The sequence below is a fragment of the Pollachius pollachius genome (genome assembly GCF_949987615.1).
Source record: "Pollachius pollachius genome assembly, chromosome: 5".
Lineage (NCBI taxonomy): Eukaryota > Metazoa > Chordata > Actinopteri > Gadiformes > Gadidae > Pollachius > Pollachius pollachius.
In genome coordinates this window covers 13,345,547-13,367,096 of record NC_136938.1, presented here as the reverse complement: position 1 = coordinate 13,367,096, position 21,550 = coordinate 13,345,547, and the positions used below count along the sequence as shown (strand labels likewise).

General features: G+C 43.5%; 1 protein-coding gene across 1 annotated transcript in view; it reads right to left on the bottom strand.

Annotated features, from left to right (window-relative positions):
* Positions 1-667: 667 nt before the first annotated feature.
* cdh16 (cadherin 16, KSP-cadherin) overlaps positions 668-21,550 on the bottom strand; it is a 37,110-nt gene continuing 16,227 nt past the window's right edge. The window contains exons 11-18 of the mRNA XM_079736571.1: positions 21,230-21,306; positions 18,559-18,750; positions 10,345-10,586; positions 9,567-9,697; positions 7,331-7,570; positions 3,542-3,658; positions 2,390-2,506; positions 668-2,115 (exon numbers count right to left, since the gene is read on the bottom strand). Coding sequence (XP_079592697.1) covers positions 2,015-2,115; positions 2,390-2,506; positions 3,542-3,658; positions 7,331-7,570; positions 9,567-9,697; positions 10,345-10,586; positions 18,559-18,750; positions 21,230-21,306 — 1,217 coding nt within the window. The 3' untranslated portion in view covers positions 668-2,014. The remainder of the gene's footprint in view (positions 2,116-2,389; positions 2,507-3,541; positions 3,659-7,330; positions 7,571-9,566; positions 9,698-10,344; positions 10,587-18,558; positions 18,751-21,229; positions 21,307-21,550) is intronic.

Below are 21,550 nucleotides of genomic sequence, written 5' to 3'. Positions count from 1 at the left end.
GACATAATGGCCTCAGGGGAACATGCTCGAGTTTATCAAGAGCTCTAATTTTGAAGAGTCTTAGGTGGGCGGGAAACAGTCGGCCTTAGGCCGTACAGAAAGCTCTCCTCCCCTTTAATAGCCTAACAAAGAGGCAAACGCTCAGAGGAAGCATGTAGAGTGGAGTAGGTTACAGACAGAAAGATCTCTACTCAAGTATGAAAGACAGTTTGCTCTTTGTCTATGGTATGGCCTGCCGGGGCAAGTGGCCATTGGTCATTGGGTTTGAGATCTATTAATAGCACCGGTGTGTATGATACAGGCCAACGTTACAGAGCATCAAGGCCGTGGCTCTTGGCCCTAACACGATAACAAGGCGAAGGCAGTTCTGCTCTATCTTATTAAGTTTTGAATTGTATTAATTGATGTTCTATCATATTATTATCTGTAGGGCGGAGAGAACATTATGGTTTTGTGAAATTTTGTACTTTTTTTGTACTTTATGTTACTATGAATGGTAGCCTACAATCAAACGTATGTAGAGTTATTGTATTATCATGTTGTATGTGCCAAAGACATGTTTAATAAACGTTGAAATCAACATATATGGTTATAGATATTCTTTGTTTATTATCACAATATATTCTTCTTTGAATATAGCAGATAATAAACACAACTTCAACCCAATTCACAAGCTTCTTTTGTTCTCAAGAAATAAATGAATGAATAAATTCATTATTATCATTGATAACAACAAACAAGTGAGAATTTTATAATCATATGCATTATATTTCATTATAGCAAGTGACATCAGATGTGATCTGCAGAGAACTAACAGATTAAATCATCACAACTCTCGCATGTTGGTTTCACAAATTCAAGAAATGAATGAACCATTAAAGCAAGAAAGCTGATAATTGAAATGTGATCTCTATCCTAAACGATATGAAGGTGATCAATACGACCCAAAACAACCCATATGTGTGTTTGCTGGTAAAGCGCCCCCTTTTTAGAGATTTCCACAGAGTGATCTGAATGCACCCCTGGTAGATAGGTCTAACGGCCCAAATTCCCATCTACCTAAAAATGTATTTAGATGAATTTATGCAAAGCCTTTTGTTTTCAAGACTTTTAATGTCACATTTAATGATGTTTTGTGAGTCACTTCATGTAGAGCTAGAGCCCAACATTTATAGTCATACATGTCATGTGGCCCCCCTTCATACAAAGATACCCCAGATCTCTAGCTCAGTCCCAAAAATCCTTGACCCCTAGGTCAGGTTCTAAGTACAACTCTTCAGGTAGGGCTAAAGCCTCCAAATTGATAATTTTAGAATTGTATCTAAATCCCAAATCATACCCCCATAAATGGTGTGCTTGCATTATTTCCTGTAGGTCTATGAACCCAAGGCTGATAAGCCTTGTTAAATATTTTTTGTCTGCTTTATAATCATTTTATATTCATGCTTAAAAAACCTATAAAGCACTTTTCAGTTCTGATTATTATCTTAAGGAAAAATATATTGATAAAATGAGGCTTTGGAATGTCTAAAAAAGTCAGCCGAGTCCGTCCCAAAGAAGAAGAAGAAATGTCATCCCTTGGTCAATCGAAAGTCAATGTTTTTACGAAAGAACATGAAAGAACATATCAGTTACATCAAATAACACTCAACAGCTCAGAAGACTACACAATGCAAAGATAATGATTAAAAGATGATGTTCATTCACTGAACAAAGTAAATTAAGTTAAATGTACATTTCTTGCAAGAAATATTATCAAAAAGACAAATGAAAAACAAATGCCACCCATTTGGTTTGGCAGATAGAAATCTGACATACAGATTTCGTTAAACCAGTCACTTGTCTCTACCGGTGAACACTCATACGGGTCATTTTGTAGATATTGAATAACTACCTATTCTTGTTTCGGTTGGAGATATGTCTGGATCTTTTTGACCAATAAACATAAACAAACTTGATATGGACGTCCTTTGTGTTTCTTCTTTAACCTATGATCTGTGGCTTCACTTCCTGGTCACAGAGAGATGCTGAGGGGGACTCTCTCCTGGCTGGTCCTGCTTGGTCGTTTGGGGTTCTGATAGGACAGTCGCACAAAAACCACCACCAGGATAATACCTGGAAGACAGAGAGGGAGAACAGGCTGCGGTGATCTAGAAATAAAGTCTAGTAGATGACATTAAAGATTTCAATACAGTACAGCAACAATACAGCATAAATGTATGATGTATTCGATAAAACATGTATCTGTCAGACAATTAAATCATTCACATTCACATTCACGCATTAATTAACAGAGTGACCACGGTTAGGGTCAGGCAGTGTGTGTGTGTGTGTGTGTGTGTGTGTGTGTGTGTGTGTGTGTGTTTGTGTGTGTGTGTGTGTGTGTTACCTATAAAAGCAAAGGTTCCCAGCAAGATCCCTACAGCAGATTGGATAGTGGGCATCCCCTGCAGCTGCTTTGCCGCCATCTTGCAGTTCCCTCGGATGTTACACGGACACACGGTAACTAGCACAGGAACAACAACAAGTTGTAGCCTTACATTTTAGAAACAACGATGCATTTATAAAGGGTGCTTAGGTCGGCACCAGTTTTTTTATCCCGTAAGGATAACGCCATATATCACCTTCATCACCACCTCCACCATCACCCCAAACACAACCGCAAGAACAGCAACAAACCACAGTAGTTCTCTTACTGTGTTTGGATCTAATCATGCGTAATTTAATATTGGATCGTTTCAGCAGAAATGGGCTTAATTCTGTTACAGACAAGTAGATTGTTTTTCCCCCGATTGAACAAGCAATATGTATTTAATTCTCAAAGTCCTGGTTTCCTGTTTTGCCACTGCTTGCATAAAGGAGTTCTCCAACAGCTCCCAGTGACCAACAGGGTCAGGGTGTCCATTACATCCATCAAGCACACCAAAGAGTTTCCACTGTTTGTTCATAATAGCTGGAGGAACATTGCTGTGTCTGAATACTGTGCAGTCCCTCAGTGGTTTCACACTGTTTTAACCTTTCCCTCAAATATGATGACCTTTACATCAACGTAGATCCAATGATAATCAAGGGTTCATGATTGGCAGAGGTTAATGGCCTGTGTTTTATCTGAATGAAAACTTCCAGTAACTGAGGTATTTTTAACTATAGGAATGTTGTTGTTTTTCTAAAATAGGAATGTTTGGTATTCTGGTGTGAGAGAGTGAGAGAAGCAACGGAAGAGCAGAGTGACAGTGTAATGGGTTGGAAGTGTGAGGGATAAGACAGCAGTTTGACCGTTTGAGAGGGTAAAAGAGTAGAGTGATAGAGAGATTGTGAAAGCATAAGAGAGCAAAGTCAGAGTGTGAGAAAAAACCAAGATGTCGGGGTGATGGGATGAGCGGGTGAGGGAAGCAGTGTGAGTTGGTTAAAGAGGCAGTTTGATGGGGTGAGAGAGCAGAGGGAGGGAGAGTGGGGTACCTCGGCGGAGGACGAAGGCGCTGCTGGGGGGTGGGTGATGATAGGTGTGTGAGGATGAGAGAATGATGAGGAGGTGAGGCACCTGGTAGGTTGATGAAGGTGCTCCGTGGGGGGGAGCTGCTGTCGGAGATGGTGAAGGGGACAGTGTAGACCTCCGGAGCCAGGTAGGGGATATTCAGGGACAAATTGGTGTGGGTGTCTGGAGGGGAGAGACACACTGGTTATGCTAGTCACAATGGTTCTGTTGGTTAAGCTGGTTATACTGCTTGTACTGGTTAATTTTGTTTATACTGGTTCAAAAACACTCAAGAGGAGAGATGCAGTTAATACTTGACATATTACAACAAATGAATATGTGTAGGCAGAAGGCATGGCAGAAGGTCTGAATGTGTGCGCATGAACACAGTGTCCATGCATTGAGTGAAGATGAGTGTTGTTGTCTTGTGTCACAGTACGTGCACGTCTGAATGCGCTTGAACACTGCACAGGTGAATGTGCATGTTTGTATTTAATGCGGCCGCATGCGTCTGTGTGTGTATATACGCATGAGTATCTGCGTATATACACAAGTATTATCTAATCTCAAGAGTCATCGGTTCCTAAACCCCGTCCTGTGCTTATGACGTAAAAGCAGCAACGTCGCGGTGGAGAAGCACGGTTTTATCGAACCGTGTGTGTAGTCATATCTCAGGGTTCCCGACCCCGAGCCCCGACCCTCCCCTCGCTTCCCCTTCATGTTCCATTAGGTTGTCGGCGCAGTGGAGATCTGCTACACACCTCCAGAGTGACTGTTATCTCCCCACCAGCACAGTACACTCCCTCTGCCTGGTTCTCTGTGTTCTCCCCAAGTGTCTAGGAACAGCTCTGTTAGATAAGGTTGGATATAGTGGTGGTCGAGTTTTTAACATAGATCTAAATCCGGGAGTTCCCGTAGGACCTCAAAACCGACAGCATGTTCCAGTTATTAGAGTTCAGGAACAGAGTGCTTTGATTGTCTTTGACCTTTACTCTATATCTTAACGAGTTCTGACAATGGGGGGCTAGCACTTGCTGCTAGCTAAGGAGCAACCGCCTGCTGCTAGCTGGGGAATAAGACTTGTAGCTAGCTAGGGACCGTACCTATGTTCCCCGGGTCCTATGTTCCCTGCTTTGTATGTGGCCAGGGAACATAGGACCCTGTGAGCAAATCTTTTTTTCGTAGGATGGTAGGGGCAAGTACCGCCTTTTTCGCCTCTGATTCGCCTGTGATTGGTTAGAATGGCTCTCCTCCGATTGGTTATGGTTAGGGTTAGGTTTAGGGTTAACCCTCACCCTAACCCTAACCATAACCATAAAGCTGACCCTAACCCCTTGTACCCGGGGAATATAGGACCTGGGGAACATAGGGATAACCCCGCTAGCTAGGGGTAACAGGAAGCTTCCCTCCTGGGAAGGATGTTGACCAGTCTAACAGCTGCATGTTGATGATGATGTTGATTTCAACCTTATCATCCGAGACTACAGGTGTACACACACACACACACACACACACACACACACACACACACACACACACACACACACATACACACACACACACACACGTGTGTAGCCTTCACTGGGACTGTTCCTCTTTTAGTGCAAGCAGTAAGCAGTCAGAGAGACGATCAATAGCAATTGGGAACAAAGCAAGAAAAGCAACACTCTGACACACCGCAGACGTCATCCAAATTACTTCTTGGATATAATTACAGCGCCGTCTCCGTCAATAGCTGCTGGAACAAAGCACTGGAGAAAACTTGAAATGATGGAGAAATAACAACCTACTGCAGAGCAATGGCAGAATTTCATGTTCAGCATGCTCTAATCAGGATTCAAACTCTCCACCTAAGGATCCCCATAAAGGCATTACCCTGTTGAGCCACTGACATTCCAGAAAATGCCTATTGATAAGCACACAACAGCAAGAAAACTCAAAGCACACGCTTCACAAGAAAATTAAGGGCTTTCTTAAAAGAGTACAGATCTGAAAATGTGCACTGTTAATGGTATCCACCTAATGATAGCCGTATGGTAGTTATACAATAACAAAATGGTCAAATGAAATTTTGGGAAATGTAACCTTTTTTAGAGCAGAAGACCAGGTTGAAAAAGATGCATCTGATTTTAGAGATTAATGTAATGAAAAAAGTTTGAGTCCAGGTCAATCTGGTCAGGAGAAATAAGGCTAATTCATATTTTTTTTAAATAGCGCCACCATTTGGTGCAGTACCACAATTTGGGTTTATGGGTAGTGCGATCGCTGTACATATACATACTGTACAGAGAAACCAAACACTTACCTTTGAATGCAAAGGTAACTGTATTCAAATTACATTTTGACTTATTTGTATATAGACTTAATTGGTTTTACAGCAAAAGCACCATACTTCTGTTTGTATTTTGGAAGTTAATTGTTCCTACTCTGATTTATATATTGGATTGCAAGGTTGCAATGTTATACAGTTCTGCTTTCACATTTCTTTGTCCATTTCTATTACACATTGCACACTTTCTTTGACAATGTAAGTCAACATGTTGTCCTTCATGTCTTATCACCTTGTTCTTTCCTCTCTCAGTGACCTCATGGAAGACGTTGCTAATAAAAACACTATAACCAAAACACTGCATCAGTGCCTCTATTTTCCAACCACCGCATTCTCCTCCTCTGACTTCATCACTAAAGAAAGACAGTTCTCTACTTTTTGATACAAGACAGGTTGATAGCAAATGTTTTTTAAAGAATAAAATACAGTTTTACATGTATGTTTTTTTGGTTTGTTACTACAACCTCATCCACTTAAGTTGTTGACGATCATGGGCACGGCTGTGGTTAACAAGAAGGGGATAAATGATCGCTGCTGCTGGCAAACACGTCACTATTGTCATACAATGGTCCGGGCTTGCGCACTCATAGTGACTCAACCCTTCGCCATCTCAACCAACAGCAACCCAGCTTTCAATTCCACATCCTTCAGCACCCTTCACCAGAGGCTGCGGTTGCCATGGTGAGCTATGAAAGCCAGTGATTGAGCGTGAGTGAGCGAGGTTGACGACAGTGTTTCGTCGTGTCGACGAACACCCCCCCCCAGGATCACCAGTTTTGTGGTGCTAGTAGGATGCATTCACCATGCTTTCACTTTTGACTATTTGCAAATATGATTTTGCAAAAGTCTTGTTGCCAATGTTCAGCGAAATTAATCCTGTGATCAATCTCATTGTGTGCTGAAATGGAGGATTTAGGCAACACAAATTAAATACAATTCCAGGATGGATCACCTCGGATCCCCATACAGTTGGGCTAAGACCCAAAAGGTTATATCAGCCAAAACCCTGCACTGATTAAGCTTAATTTGTCCACAACAAAATGTATATTCCTTTTTAATATGTGACCACTACACCATAGAGCATACCACTACACCATGGGGCATACCACTACACCATGGGGCATACCACTACACCATGGGGCATACCACTACACCATGGGGCATACCACTACACCCTGGGGCATACCACTACACCATGGGGCATACCACTGCACCATGGGGCATACCACTACACCCTGGGGCATACCACTACACCATGGGGCATACCACTACACCATGGGGCATACCACTACACCATGGGGCATACCACTACACCATGGGGCACACCACTACACCCTGGGGCTCAACACTACACCCTGGGGCTCACCACTACACCCTGGGGCTCACCACTACACCCTGGGGCTCACCACTACACCCTGGGGCTCACCACTACACCCTGGGGCTCACCACTACACCCTGGGGCTCACCACTACACCCTGGGGCTCACCACTCCACCCTGGGCCTCGTTGCTACATCGTGGGGCTCACCGTTGATAGGCGTGAGTTTCCAGTTGCGTCGCACGGTGGCATCGCTTCGGAGGGAGAAGTTGAGGCGCCCGCCGTGCTGGGGCCCGTCGCTGTCTCGCGACGCCAGCACCAGCGCCTGCTCCTCCCGGCGGGGTGTACACAGGTACTTCCAGGAGTAGTCGCCCACCAGCACCGGGCTGTTGTCGTTTACGTCCAGGATCTGCACTGTCACCAGTGTGGATGCTGACAGGTTCGCGTTCCCTGGCAGGCAGAAAGGTGAATCAATTGATTAACCAATCAATCCATCAATCAACCAATCAATCAAACTTTATATACTATTTGGGTAAAACTGCGATACAAATGGCAATTCAAAATCAACCCTTTAGGGACATCACAAGTAGGAGTTTCAAACAGAGATGTTAGCTGGACAGTGAAGTTGATTGATCTATCATACATCTTGGTGGACACTCCCCCTCGTAATATCAGTAAACTGTACTTTGCTGGTTCCACTGAAGGTGGTAACGGGCACTTAGAATATTGATCTGGTGTTGGAAAGAGCTTTGTGATAAGGTCTTAGTTCTGCAGCCTACAGGACCTTGATGCTCTCAGCTTAAACCACCAAGTAAAAAAATTGATCATTGATCACAGTATGCCACCCATGCAGGTAAGGCAGTTCAACCCATTTTTGCTTCTATAAAGGTGAGTTAGAAGAACCAAGGAGACCTATATAAAGTATTGTTTTTGTATGTAGTATGTATTAATTACATTTATTTTATGATAATTGGACCTCAGGATTGGATTCAGCAGATACATTCGGCAAACCTAATGTGATTATTGTTTATCCGTAATGTATTTATATCTTTCCATCTATATAATTGTATTTAACTGTACACCATGTAATGTCAACCTTTGGTGTACAAAGTAAGACCAACAGGCCTAAACCCGTCCTAAATCGCAGCAATCAGCTCAGCAGGCTATGATGATTAACAAGACTCCTAGTTCAGATGTTTAGATGTCTCTATGTCACAGGCTCTGTGCCCATTACCTGGTCTGAAGACACAACCAACAACGTGCTAGATCTACTCTCCTCATTTACTGTGCAACCCTGAGGAACCAGCCAAGCGAGGGGAAGAAATGGGTCATGTGTTTGGGTCAGGCGATGGTGTGTTACTGTGCATATGTTGTTGCGTGGCATCGTATTGAATCAAGCTCAATGTTTTTTGTCATCTATAAAAGCCAGAGACTGATTCATTTTAAACTCAGCTGAACCATAGCTAATGTCTGGGATGCATTGGTTGGAAGACTTTGCCGCGCGATTCGCCAGCAAAGCTGATGACTGAAACGATACATCTTGTCTCTGAAAGAGGAAGATGACGTTGGTACCTGGCTGATTTCTTTGTGAAAGCAACCACTTAAGCTGCAGCTAGCCCTTTCCCGCCCCTCAAGGTTTCTCTTAATTGTATCTTTAGTATAAATATAGACCTGAGGAACAGGCTACATGAGCAATGGAGCTTTTCTAGTACATGACAAGTGGATACCGTCAGCACGGCTATAACTACATGGTTCAATTAGTATTCAGACTCATAACTTACAGCTGCTACATTTATGTTTTCTTTCTTCTTTTTGTTTATATCATTTCATCTATAGGAAACTTTACCGATGGTAAATAATCCTGATATGACGTCACATTTAGGGCAGGAAAGTCTGGTGATTAGGGTGTTTTACATCGAGCTGAATGACCAGTCTCTGTATTCACTGTATAACTATTACCTGATTCTTAATGGCCTGTCACTGTATTCACTGTCTAACCCCATCTACTATTTAATTACCTTATGATTGTATTCCCTGTCCAACCCCTACCTGCCCCTCAATGACCTGTCACTACACTGTCTAACCCCTACATACTACTTAATGACCTGTGTCTGTATTCACTGTCTAACACTTACCTGACCCTTAATTACCTTCTCACTGTATTCACTGTCTGACCCCTACCTGACCCTCAATGACCTGTCACTGTTTTTACTGTCTGACCCCTACCTAATACTTAATGACTTGTGTCTTTATTCACTGTCCAACCCCTACCTGCCCCTCAATGACCTGTGACTTTATTCACTGTCTAACCAATACCTGTCCCTTAATGACCTAACAGTGAATTCACTGCAAGCCCCTTTGGATACTAGTACTGTCCTGTACTGTCCAGTATTTCCAGTCTTGGATTAAGTATTCATAAAAAAAAATTCCTGGGCAGCCATCTTACGTCCATCCACAGCGATGACCTCCATGGTGTAGGTGCTGTTCTCCTCTCGGTCCAGCGCCTGCACCGTCTTCAGCTCCCCTGAATACTTCCCGATGGAGAAGTAGCGCTTTGTGTCTCCTCTCAGGGAGTATCTGGACACAAGAGGGACAGAGCAGAACGTTTTACACTGGATGGGATGAGAACAGGAGACACTGTCAAGGCGGGAGTCCTATTTTTTTAAATATTGAAAGGCCGATCAAATAAGTAAACATAGAGGCGGACCTCACATGTTCTGGGAGTTTGTTTAAGATGTGTGGTGGTAGATGAAAAGTAAAAGATGATTCACCTTGCTTGGTGCAAATCCTGGGAATAGTGAGCAGGCCAAACTCTCTGTATGATGCTTAATGTTTGTTTTTCCTGTAGCGTCAAATAAACTGGGTGAAAATAATTTCACCCAGTATGACAGAATCCAAGGTGCTTCCCTGTCCTGAATTAGAACACTTTGTATTTCCCTAGCTAGAGTCAAGGAAAGTTTATTTATAATACCCTTCAAACACAAGGCCATGCACTTTAAAAGTACTTTTTGAAAGTCTTTTAACCATTGCTTTTATCCAAAGCATCTTACAATTGATAATTTGTTTGATGTCATTAAGGGGCAGGTACAGAGATAGCCATCTGGCTGAAGGTTGCCTACAGGTAGAAAGAAGAAACTTTAAGGCGGAGAGTCGAACACCCAAAACACTTAGCTATCCTACATTTCCAATCTAGAGGTAATTCCAGAGACAAATGTAGGGCTCACCTGATTGGATGGGAGTCAGGGTCATGACCCCGGATGGTGGCAATGACCCGGCCAGGCTCCTCCCCCTCCCTGACCGTAACCTCATAGTGGCTCTGCGACAGGATTGGTCCTTCATTTACATCATCGACGTAGATGGAGACGGTTGCTGTTGATGCAGGCCCGTAGCGACCACGGACCAGAGCCACTGGGTTGCGAGCACTGAGAACTAGGATGTACTCACTCTCACGCTCAAAGTCCAGCACCTCCAGACACACACAAACAAACGAACATTCATAAACCAAACACACACACACGCACACACACACACACACACACACACACAGACACATTCATTTAGACACACGCAAATACATATACACAAACACATACATACATAGAATTCAAACTCACTCACACACACAAATACTTACACACACATCCACAAACATTCATACACACAGACACACGCAAACACAGATATACACACACATACACACCCAAACATGCACTGACGTACACACACAAACACACACATACAGTAATACATTTTAACACAGTAATCCCATTATGACTTAATACATGAATAATCATTGGCACAGGTGCAACATGTGTAGTGATATAATATGTAGTGTTCAAGTGTGTACAGAAGATGATGGGGCCTGCAGCCCTTAGTCCTGTCTCTGTTGCCGTAGAGACGATAGAAGCACAGCGAAGGGTTGTGAGTAATCCTGTAAAATGTTTGTGTGTGTGCGTGTGTGTGTGTGTGTGTGTGTGTGTGTGTGTGTGTGTGTGTGTGTGTGTGTGTGTGTGTGTGTGTGTGTGTGTGTGTTTGTGTGTGTGTCTGTGTGTGTGTGTGTGTTAGATGACAATACTTCTGTTAGTGTTCCTGGCAAAAAGTGTGATTTAATAATTTGCATCAGACGCTGTAGAGCCTCAGTAAAGTCCCAGTAGTCCCCCCTGCCCCCTCCCCCCTCCACATATGGTCTTCTGTGTGCATGCATCACCTCTGGTTCACTGCCAAGCCATTAGGTAGGCCCCACCCACTGCTTGGTGCACTGCTTGGAATCAACACTTCAGAATTCCCCATCCCCCCTCCCCCCTCTTCCACATACGTTCTTCTGTATTCATGAATCACCTCTGGTTCCCTTCCAAGCCATTGGAATCCCCCGCCCACTGCTTGGTACAGTAACCGTGGCAACGCTGTGAGTAATTACCGAGGCTCAATAAAACATTGGTCATCTTGTCCGTTTCTCTGTCGCCCTACTGACCTGTTCCCCTGCTGTGACTGTTGGATACACATCACTGTTCATAATGTTCAGAGCTTGGAGATGCTCATGTTTAAAGTCAACTGTCAAACCCAGTCGGCTGTATTTCCCTCTATTGCTCCACTTATACCCAATTATAGCTTTTAAGCAGAATTTTCTGAATTACCATGTTCATAAATGGGTTCTATTTGACTCCTGCAGCCATGCCACTTCTCAATCTCAGATCTCAATTCACGCTTTTTCTTTAACCAATCTGCCCTAAAGTTCTCATCACCCTATGCTCTGTTCAGCACTATGAACAAAAGCCTCTTGACAAAACCCCTTGGAAATCAATTTTCTTTGGAGGCTCTTGATTAATTAGCATTTGCAAGTTGGTCTTTGTCGATGTCAGGCTTCTTAATTACCTTTGATACAAAATACTGGAAAATCTTGACGCCGAGCACTTCCTTGCTTTTGCTAATATTTTGGTTAACACTCCATCTTGGTTTGACTTGACTTGCGCATTGCCTTTGATACCAATAGTCATACCGTCCTAATATATAGACTCAATACATGGGCTGCTATCTCAGGGGAAGCCCTTGAGTAGTTTGTGCCATATTTTTCAAATATACGCTCGTCAGTCCTGATGGGCACCTTGACGACCTCCTCCTCTCCTCTAGGGGTTACCACAGGGGTCCAATCTCTGTCCTATCTTTTCCATGAATGTGCTCCCTTTGGGCTGGTTAATCTGGCACTTTGGTTGTATATCCCTAAAATGTTATGCAAATTCAAACTCAGCTAAATTTATCAGTAAAGCCAGATGATTTCAGCAACATAGGCACTCTTCACAATTGTTTAGCCACTTTAAAGGACTGGATGGGACTCAAGCTTCTTCAACTAATTTCTGATGAGAAACAAGCTTATCAGCCGGGAAGATATTGAATATGGAATTCTCCAGTGTATTAGCTGGATTGCACCCAGTATCAAACCAAAGGTTAACAAAGGCGTTATTTTTTAATTTAAATTTAAATTCTAACACCATTTCAACTTATTAGTTCATGCCCATATCTTTCAACTCAAAAGATAACTCACATGATATTGCAAGAATTAGGGCATTATTAGTGGCCTCTGATGCAGAACTAATATTTTTTCTCATTTCGATTATTGCAAAGCCCTCTTCACTTGCCTTGGCAGGCTGCCCTGTCAGGTCTTTAGCTATATAAAATGCATCCTCTAAGCTGTTAAAGGCGCTACACATTCACTGTACAAATCATAAAAGGATTCAATTATATTTAATAAGAGATATAGGCTTCTCTGACAACAATTCTGCAGTCAACATGTTGTTCTTTGAAATTATCATTCTGGGGTTAACGGCAATGAAACAATTTTGCACACAAACACAGTGTGCTAGAGCCATGGAAGCAGGCAAGCAAACTCAATAAACTCAAATTGTAGCAGATTCTACTGGAGCTAAAACGCCTCATCCTCATTCGTAATAGCTCCATGGCCAGAGCTGGGCTAAAACAACGATTAATCTTGGAATTGCATTTTAGAGATGGAGACAGCTTTTATATACAAATAAAGTTTTACCTACTTACTTTTAATACTATATATAACTATAGGTAATATGAGCCACCAAGATGAATCATCAATCCACTAATCTATCTTCCTTTTCCTCATCCATTCATCCATTCACACATTCATCTATACAATCTATACTTGCTCTATACTAACCCATTAAGTCTTAGATTCAACCATTCATCCAACCATCTACCCATTCAATCATCCACTCATCCACCCTTCCACTCATTCAGCAACCCATGCATTTATTCATCCATTTAGACTTCAATCCATCCATCCGTCATACATTTCAAGTGATGGAGATGAAGAGAGTTAGAGAGATAAAGAGAAAGAGCGAGTGAGAGATGGAGAGAGATAAAGGGATAGCGCTTCATATATGAAGACTGAGAGAGAGACAGGAATAAAGTCACCAGGAAGGCTGTCTGGCAGGGGGAGGGGGAGAGAGGGTCTGGAGGGGAGTTGGGCCAATATATGAGATTGATTAGAGACCTGGAGAACAGGCTGTGTTGGTTCCTCGTTGTTCTACAAGAGACAAGACATTCCTTTCCTCCCCGTGTTTATGCTTCGTTAGACCGTCGCAAAGTGCTAAACCGGTAATGTCTGCTGGGGGGGGGGGGGGGGTCCAGAGGGCTATCCTAGTCAGCCCAGCTATTAAACACACCACGGGTTCACTCCTCTCATTGATATTTTAATCTGCTTTCTGCTTATTAGGTTCCACTTGCTAATGAGGAATTCTCATACACAGACACACATACTTTCACACGTTTGAATGTGAATGTTTAATGAAAGAGTCTATTCCCCCTAGTCATCATATCAAATGGTGTGGTCGTTAGGTTTCTCACTATGTTCCATAACATCTTAAATCTACAGTGCTGCACAAGGGAAATGTGTTTATAATCTATTTTTATAAGCATGTAATATGAGATAAACCCCCTTCTCTCAGTCTCTCTCCCTCTCCACCACCCCCCCGCCACGCACACACACACACACACACACACACACACACACACACGCACACACACACACACACACACACACACACACACACACACTCCTCTCTGAACATGCTGTGCAGGTGTTGGAGGAGGATGATTGGGTAAAAACAGTCCTGTGTTGTCTAGTCTGTTATCCTCCTGAAATATAATCTGAACACCTGGATAATCAACCTGGGACTTTAGACAGCCGATACCTAGCAGTATCTTCCAAAATGCAGCTTTATACAAATAACTTTGAGAGAGTGGGTCAGAGTGCGTGAGAGAAAAAGAAAGATATATCGTATGAGAATGTAAATGGGACCATTGCATCAGTGTATAATTGTGCATGAAAATTTTTTTTATCTGTTAGAAAAGAGAGACAGAACCAGCGAAAGAGAGTGAAACCAGAGTTAAAACCACTTTAATATAGTGACAATATATCTGTACTGCCTATATTAAATTTTAAAAAACTATCCCATATTTACTGAAAAGACTTGCTCCCTTTAATTTCCTTCCCCTTCAATTGTTATTCTTTCAACACAATGAACGTGTTGAATCTGCCTACATACTTAAGCATCTAAATACTTTTGCCACCTGCCACTTGACCACGCCCACCTCACCTGTTGCAGGTGTTTGTGCACACTTTGGCCCTTGCTTGGCACTCGCCACCAGCACCAGCTCATGCATCCTGTGTGCATCTATTCATTTGATTGTCTTTGGTTTATGCCAGATTCCTATGTTTGCTTGGTTCATGACCAGATTCCTTAGTTTGCTATTTTTGTGTTTGAGCATTGTCTAATTCTATTGTCATCTTGTTGTTATGCCCTTTCTGCAGCACACAAAGATTAGAGAAATCGATGCAGAATAAAGCATCAAATAAACCTGACGAATAAGAAAATAAACTAATTTGTGTTGCATCCAACCCTGCCTCCTCCCTGCTCTTATTCACCACCCATATCAGTTTTCTGACTGAGATACTGCCTACACGCCAAACCTCACTCCACCCACACAACTATTTACATCAACCTACAGTTCCTACAATGATCCTTCGAGCCGGAGACTGAGTGAGTGATACCATGGCAGGCATTGGTATGGAGTCACCAGACGAAAAAGAGTTGGATGAGAGGGCTCTCCCAGTCGACCCCAGTGATACTTCATCCAGGCCTCAAAGAGAGAGGCGGAAACCTGACCTCTATGGATTCCTGCTCCTGATGGGAGAGTCTCCAATAAGCCCTAAACTCTCTGAACCATCTCTTACCACGACTGCTGCTGCACCGGCAGATACCCTGGAACAACAGCCTGTAGAGGAAGAAAAGACAGCAGCCGAAGAGGGAGAGGTGGATGAAAAATAAATCACACACAATAATGCCGAGCCCGAATCAGCGGCCGAGGAGCAATCAGCTCCACGACCAGCTCCACCCTCGGTGAGACCAGATCTAGAGGCAAGAGGGATAAACGTGAGTCATTACCAAGGTCTAAGAAGGCTTCCTCTTATACTTACACTTATGCCAGTGGAAGTTCCCGAAGCTCACGCAAGAGTCACCAGCCATGATTGAGGAGAGGAGGAAACTTGGAGAACTGCAAGAGATCCAGGGAGAACAAGCCCTAGATGACAGGGCACAAGTGGACAGGCAAGCAACTGGACAGGCAAGCACAAGCAGCCTAGAAGGAGCGAAAGAGGTTGACACGATCTTTTACTCTACAGCGACGGCTGCGGAGAGATCAACGAGAATTGGAAGAGGCTCGGCTAATAACATCCTTCACCGGAGAAGTGACCACAGAGAATCCATCCTCACCTCCGTTGTTTAGTGCGGACCGTACCTCATCCTGCCAAGAGTCAAAGACCCTCAGATCCAGTTCCTGAGGAACCCACACCTCTTTCCTTGCTCAAGCCCGCTGATAGGGCATCGGAGGGAGCTAGTATCATGGAGCTGTTAGTGGCCACTGCTTTTCTGCATCCCAAAACCTAGACTGCCTTATTTCGAGAGTGGAAAGGAAAGTGACTTTGTTCTGCTTAATATGCCGTTGGAGAACCTGTTAGATTTCCACACTCACCTCTCTGAACAATACAAGTTCCAGGTCCTGATGAACCACCTGAGGCTGCCCAGTGCGTACAAGTTAGAGAAGTCTTATATGCATGCCTCAACTCCCTACACATCTGCTCTTGCTGCCCTTAAGGCAAAGTATGGCCAGCCACGGCAGTTGATCAAAAGTGAAATAGCCAGCATCCTTCATTCACCACCCATCAGATTCTGAGATAGCAACGCCTTCCAGGACATGGCTCTTTCTGTACATTCATTGATTGGCACGCTGCTAACAGTGGAAGGTGCAGGTGGAAGTGAGTTGCGGTGTGGCTCTCATGTCGACAGCCTACTTACCAAGCTCCCCCTTCCATACCGGGACAGTTTCGTTGAGCACTGTTTGAATCTTGGCATCCTGAAAGATGGCGCAGAACAAACATACACCTCGGAAGACTTCTCTGCCTGGCTCCAAGTGAAAGCCCGGACCAGGAGTATTGCCCAACAAGTCTCAGTTCCTGCTTCAATGGAGAGACGAGAGCCGGTCCAGAAGAACCAGGGGAGAAAGGGGATGCCTACCAGTGAGGGAAGCCAGCCTAGTGTCAACCAGGGCCGTGAAAAGAGGATGACCATCCCTGATAAACCCAAGTTCCAACCTTTCTCTCCATGCTGTAACAACACCACTCCCTGGGAACCTGCCCAAAAGTGAAGGAGTTCAGCCAATCAGAACTGAGAACATTGATAGAGAAGAATGATCGTTGCTACAGATGTGCTCACTGCCATAAGCCAGATAAAAGCAACCTAAAAAGAGCCTTGCAACACCTGCAAAGTGCTGCATCTCACCATCCTGCATGGCATCACGCATCGACTGTCCACACGCACACAGAGCCCTGAGAACTCGACTACGGCAGACATTCTTAATGTGCTTGTTCGGGCACCTTTCACTGAAGAGACTCTGTACATCCATCAGCCAAACCGAGCTGCCCGTGTGATGTTGAAGGTAGTTCCGGTCTTTCTAATCAATGGCCAGCGGAGGCTGCAGACGTATGCCATCCTGGACGATGGCTCAGAAAGAACGATCACTCTGACCTTGGCAGCATCCCAGCTACAATTAAAAGGACGAGAAGAGATCCTAAATCTCAGAACCGTGCGGCATGAGGTAATTCTCATGAGTGGTGAGACCATCTCCTGTCATATCTCCCCTGGTAGCCGGAAGAAAACCACGCCCACCTTACCTGTTGGGGGAGGGACGGAGCCTATAAAATGTTTCACCTTGGCTCTTGCTTGGCACTAGCCACCAGCATCCTGTGTGCGTCTTTAATTAACGAGTCAATCTATTAATTTGATTGTCTTTGGTTTATGCCAGATTCCTTTGTCGGCTTGGTTCATGACCAGATTCCTTTGTTTGCTAGACATGTGCCTTTGTTCATTTGTTTATTCATGTGTTTGATCATTGTCTAATTGTATTGTTATTTTTTTGTTATCCCCTTTATTCAGCACATAAAGATGAGTGAAATTGATGCAAAATAAATCAACGAATAAACCTGAAGAATAAGAATTGTGTTGCATCCAACCCTGCCTCCTCCCTGCTCTTATTCACCACCCATGTCAGTCTTTTGACCGAGACACTGCCTGCACGCCAAACCTCCCTCCATCTGAACAAGTATTTAATTAAACCTACAGTTCCTACCATGACACTTGGCCTGTACTCCCTATATCACATTTAAAACAACTATCCAATAGTGACACTAGACCTGTACTTCCTATATCACAATTAAAACAACTTGACAAAATTAATACATTCAAATAGTTAGATCAATTGAAAACAGAAATAAAATAATAATTGGAATGGATGCTAGCGATTAATTGAAAGATATTTTGAAGTTGCTCCATACTTAAAAATAACAAAACGCCATGGTCATTACATTGAATATAATAACAAAATACATGCAGGTGAAATAGAGACAGCTTCACTTCCTCAAAATATAATTAAAATGTCAAAACCCAAAATGTACAAACAAACTTCCAGCATTGCAAAAGTTGGAGATACCACAGCAACCAATCCTACTTGGAGACGATGTAAACACAGAGGCTGGATGAGAGTTTATATCCGTATGTCATGTCACACTAAAAGATTCCTTAGGAAAAAGAGGGAATGAAAGAGGGGGGAAAAGACATATGTAATCGATTGTGTGTATCTTTGTATTCTATTAGTCTGTGTATTGAATGATATCTATATGTGTATATATGTACTCGTTCCTTGCATTATCTACAAATACTTTTGAATATGCAATTAATTTTATGACAATGCTTCGGCAGCATTTTTTTTCAGAGAGAGTAAAAAGAGTGTGTGTGAGAGAGAGAGAGAGAGAGAGAGAGAGAGAGAGAGAGAGAGAGGTAAAGTTACTCTGCATTCACCTTGGAGAGGACCAGCGAGACCTCATTGGTGTGGCGGTCTACGGCCAGGATAAACACGTCCTCTTCGTTCCCAGACTCCAGACGGTAGTTGACCTGCCAGCTGTCCCCTCCCCTTACATCCGCATCCCCCGCCACCACCGCCGTAACCGTGGTACCCACCAACGCATCCTCCGGGATGTGGTACGGCCCATACTGATGGAGAGGGGAGTGGGTGAAGGGGGAAATGGGGGTGGGGGTGATGGTTGGGTAGAGTAGGGGTGGTGGTGGGGAGGGCGTGGGGTTAGAGAGGGTTTGAGAGGAAGATGGAGGTGGAGGGGTGGAGGTGGTGGCCGTGTTCAGAGAGAGACGAGGGTGGAGGTATGAAAGTGGTGGAGTGGGAGATGGGGAGGGGGGGTGGAGGTGGTCCAGAGATGGAGAGGGAGATGGGTGGAGGGTGGAGGTGGTGGGGAGGGATATAGGTGGAGGGTGGAGGTGGTGGAGAGGATGATGGGTGGAGAGGTGGAGGTGGTGAACAGGTAGAGAAGGAGACGGACGTAGGGTTGGAGTTGGGGGAGAGGAAGATGAGGGGGGAAGGTGGAGGATTTGTAGAAAGGGAGATGGGTGGAGGGGTGGGGGTGGTGGAGGTGGTGGAGAGTGAATGGGGATAGTGTTTAATACCATTTGACAAACCTGGTCCTTACATGATTGTGAATACATAGTAGTATAGTAGTAGTATAATAATAATAATATAGTAGTAGTATAATGTTATTCCCTATGTATCAGGGTATATACAGTCCTATAATGATATATAGGCAATACTAATTACATTTTTCCTTAAAAAAGTATACATAAAAGTTGAAAAACGATAACAGAACAGTGCATATCTGTCACTAATTCTCTAAAAGTTCATGTATGTGCTTTAGATTTACTTACTTAATCGCACTCATGGAAATTCAAATGCTTGTATCTCACAAGTTTGAATATATATATTTATATGTATATATATACTGTATCCATAACCTGACTAGCTAATGAGATGGGAGTGTATTATACATAAAGAACTAATAACATTATCTATACAAATACTATCCATTGTGAAGCTCCCCTCCAGGCAGCGCTCCTCGGCACCTGTCCCTATCAGCTGACCTTTCCTCACACACCTCTGGGGCCTATCGGTGCTATTGGCCTGGGCCTTTAATCACCCACTCACGGCCCCTCTCCTCCAGCCAGGGGACCTTCTCTCATGTGGCCGGCCCAGTCCCAGGGCCCCTGGCTGGGGTCTGTCATCACTCCGTCAGCACACCACCCCCCCCATAGAGCACCATGGAAAATCCAGGGCTGCCCCGCCTGACCCCCCCAACAGCTTTTTCCACCTTGGGAAAAGGGTGGTGGGGGTTTGTGTGTGTGTAGATGTGTTTGAGAGTTTGGATTTATTTGTGTGTGTGTGTGTGTGTGTGCGCTAATTCTTTTGAATATCTATTTTTGTGTAAATGTTGTGTGTCTGTTTGATCAGTGTGAATGTGCTTGCATGGAGGTGTTTATGTGCGTGTGCGCTGATAGTTTCTTGGTGTCCGCTTTGTGTGTTTGTGTGTGACAGTCAGTTGATGCTGAACAAAATGAGCATGTTTGTTATTTAATCATATCACTTAAATACGATTCTTCGTTCAACTTCGGTAATATAACAATGGCTAATGACTTAAAGATAAAATAGTATAACCCTTTCCAAATTTCTGTTATTTAACTTTTTATTTTTATTCCTACTGGTCCCTTTTATTTTACTTTTCCATTTGTGTTTTCTGTGAAGTGATTTTGAGCACTATACAAGATGAATGTATTACAATTAGCATTACTATTAATATTATCATCTGTTAATCTGTATATTCCTCCTTCTCTGTATGTCATAATACATGAACTGATCATTTGATGCGTGAAATGTGAATGGGTTGGATCTCATTCACACAGACATAGAGTGAATCCAGATTTTTTATGAAGAAAAGAGTGGTGGAGAACATGGATCGATGAATGGGATGTGAACTTCAGAAGCAGTCTCTATTGTTACCTGGCCTTCGTACACTTCAGAATAATATCACGACTAAAAAATAATTCCCGCTCACGACTATAAAACAGCACGACCTTTGGTTGATCAAAACACACACACACACATTTGCTTGTCCATGAGCATGTGTGTGTGTGTGTGTGTGTGTGTGTGTGTGTGTGTGTGTTCATGTGCACGGCTTTGTTTCCGTGTGTGTGCGTATCGGAGCGGTTGTCTATAAATAAATGAACTAGACCTTGATAGAGGCCTTTATCAGATTAAACTCAGAGAATACAGAGAATAGAAAATAAGTTATACACACACACACACACACACACACACACACACACACACACACACACACACATATCCTTCTATCTTTCTGGGTGGAAGATCAGAGGACAACTTTAGTCTCTTGACAGGGAGAGAGACATCAATGACCTGTATGATGGACTGCATTGCTTTGTGTGTTTAGATATATTTATAGGTGTGTTTGTCTGTCTGTGTCTAAGTGTATTTCTGTGTTTAAGTGTTTGTTTGTGAGTATGTTATTGTGTGTGTGTGTGTGTGTGTGTGTGTGTGTGTGTGTGTGTGTGTGTGTGTGTGTGTGTGTGTGTGTGTGTGTGTGTGTGTGTGTGTGTGTGTTCTTTGGTGCACCTCGTGTTGTGAGAAGACCGGGGCATTGTTGTTCTCATCCTGGACCGTCACGACCACTGTGCAGGAGCTGTTCAGACCTAGCAATGACATAATCAGCTAGAGACCCTCTCCCTACACACAGCCTGAAACCTCATGTCATCTTCAAGCCCTGCTGACAGCACTGCCTGTACCCAGCTGCTAGCAGTCCTGTTACCGTTAAAGACATGAGTAATAATTGCCTTGGAAACATCTATTTGACCATCAAAGCACCAATACCAGAATCATCTTATAGTATCTTCACAGGTTCAAAATGTGTGCCATATATTGACTTCAGCTCACAAA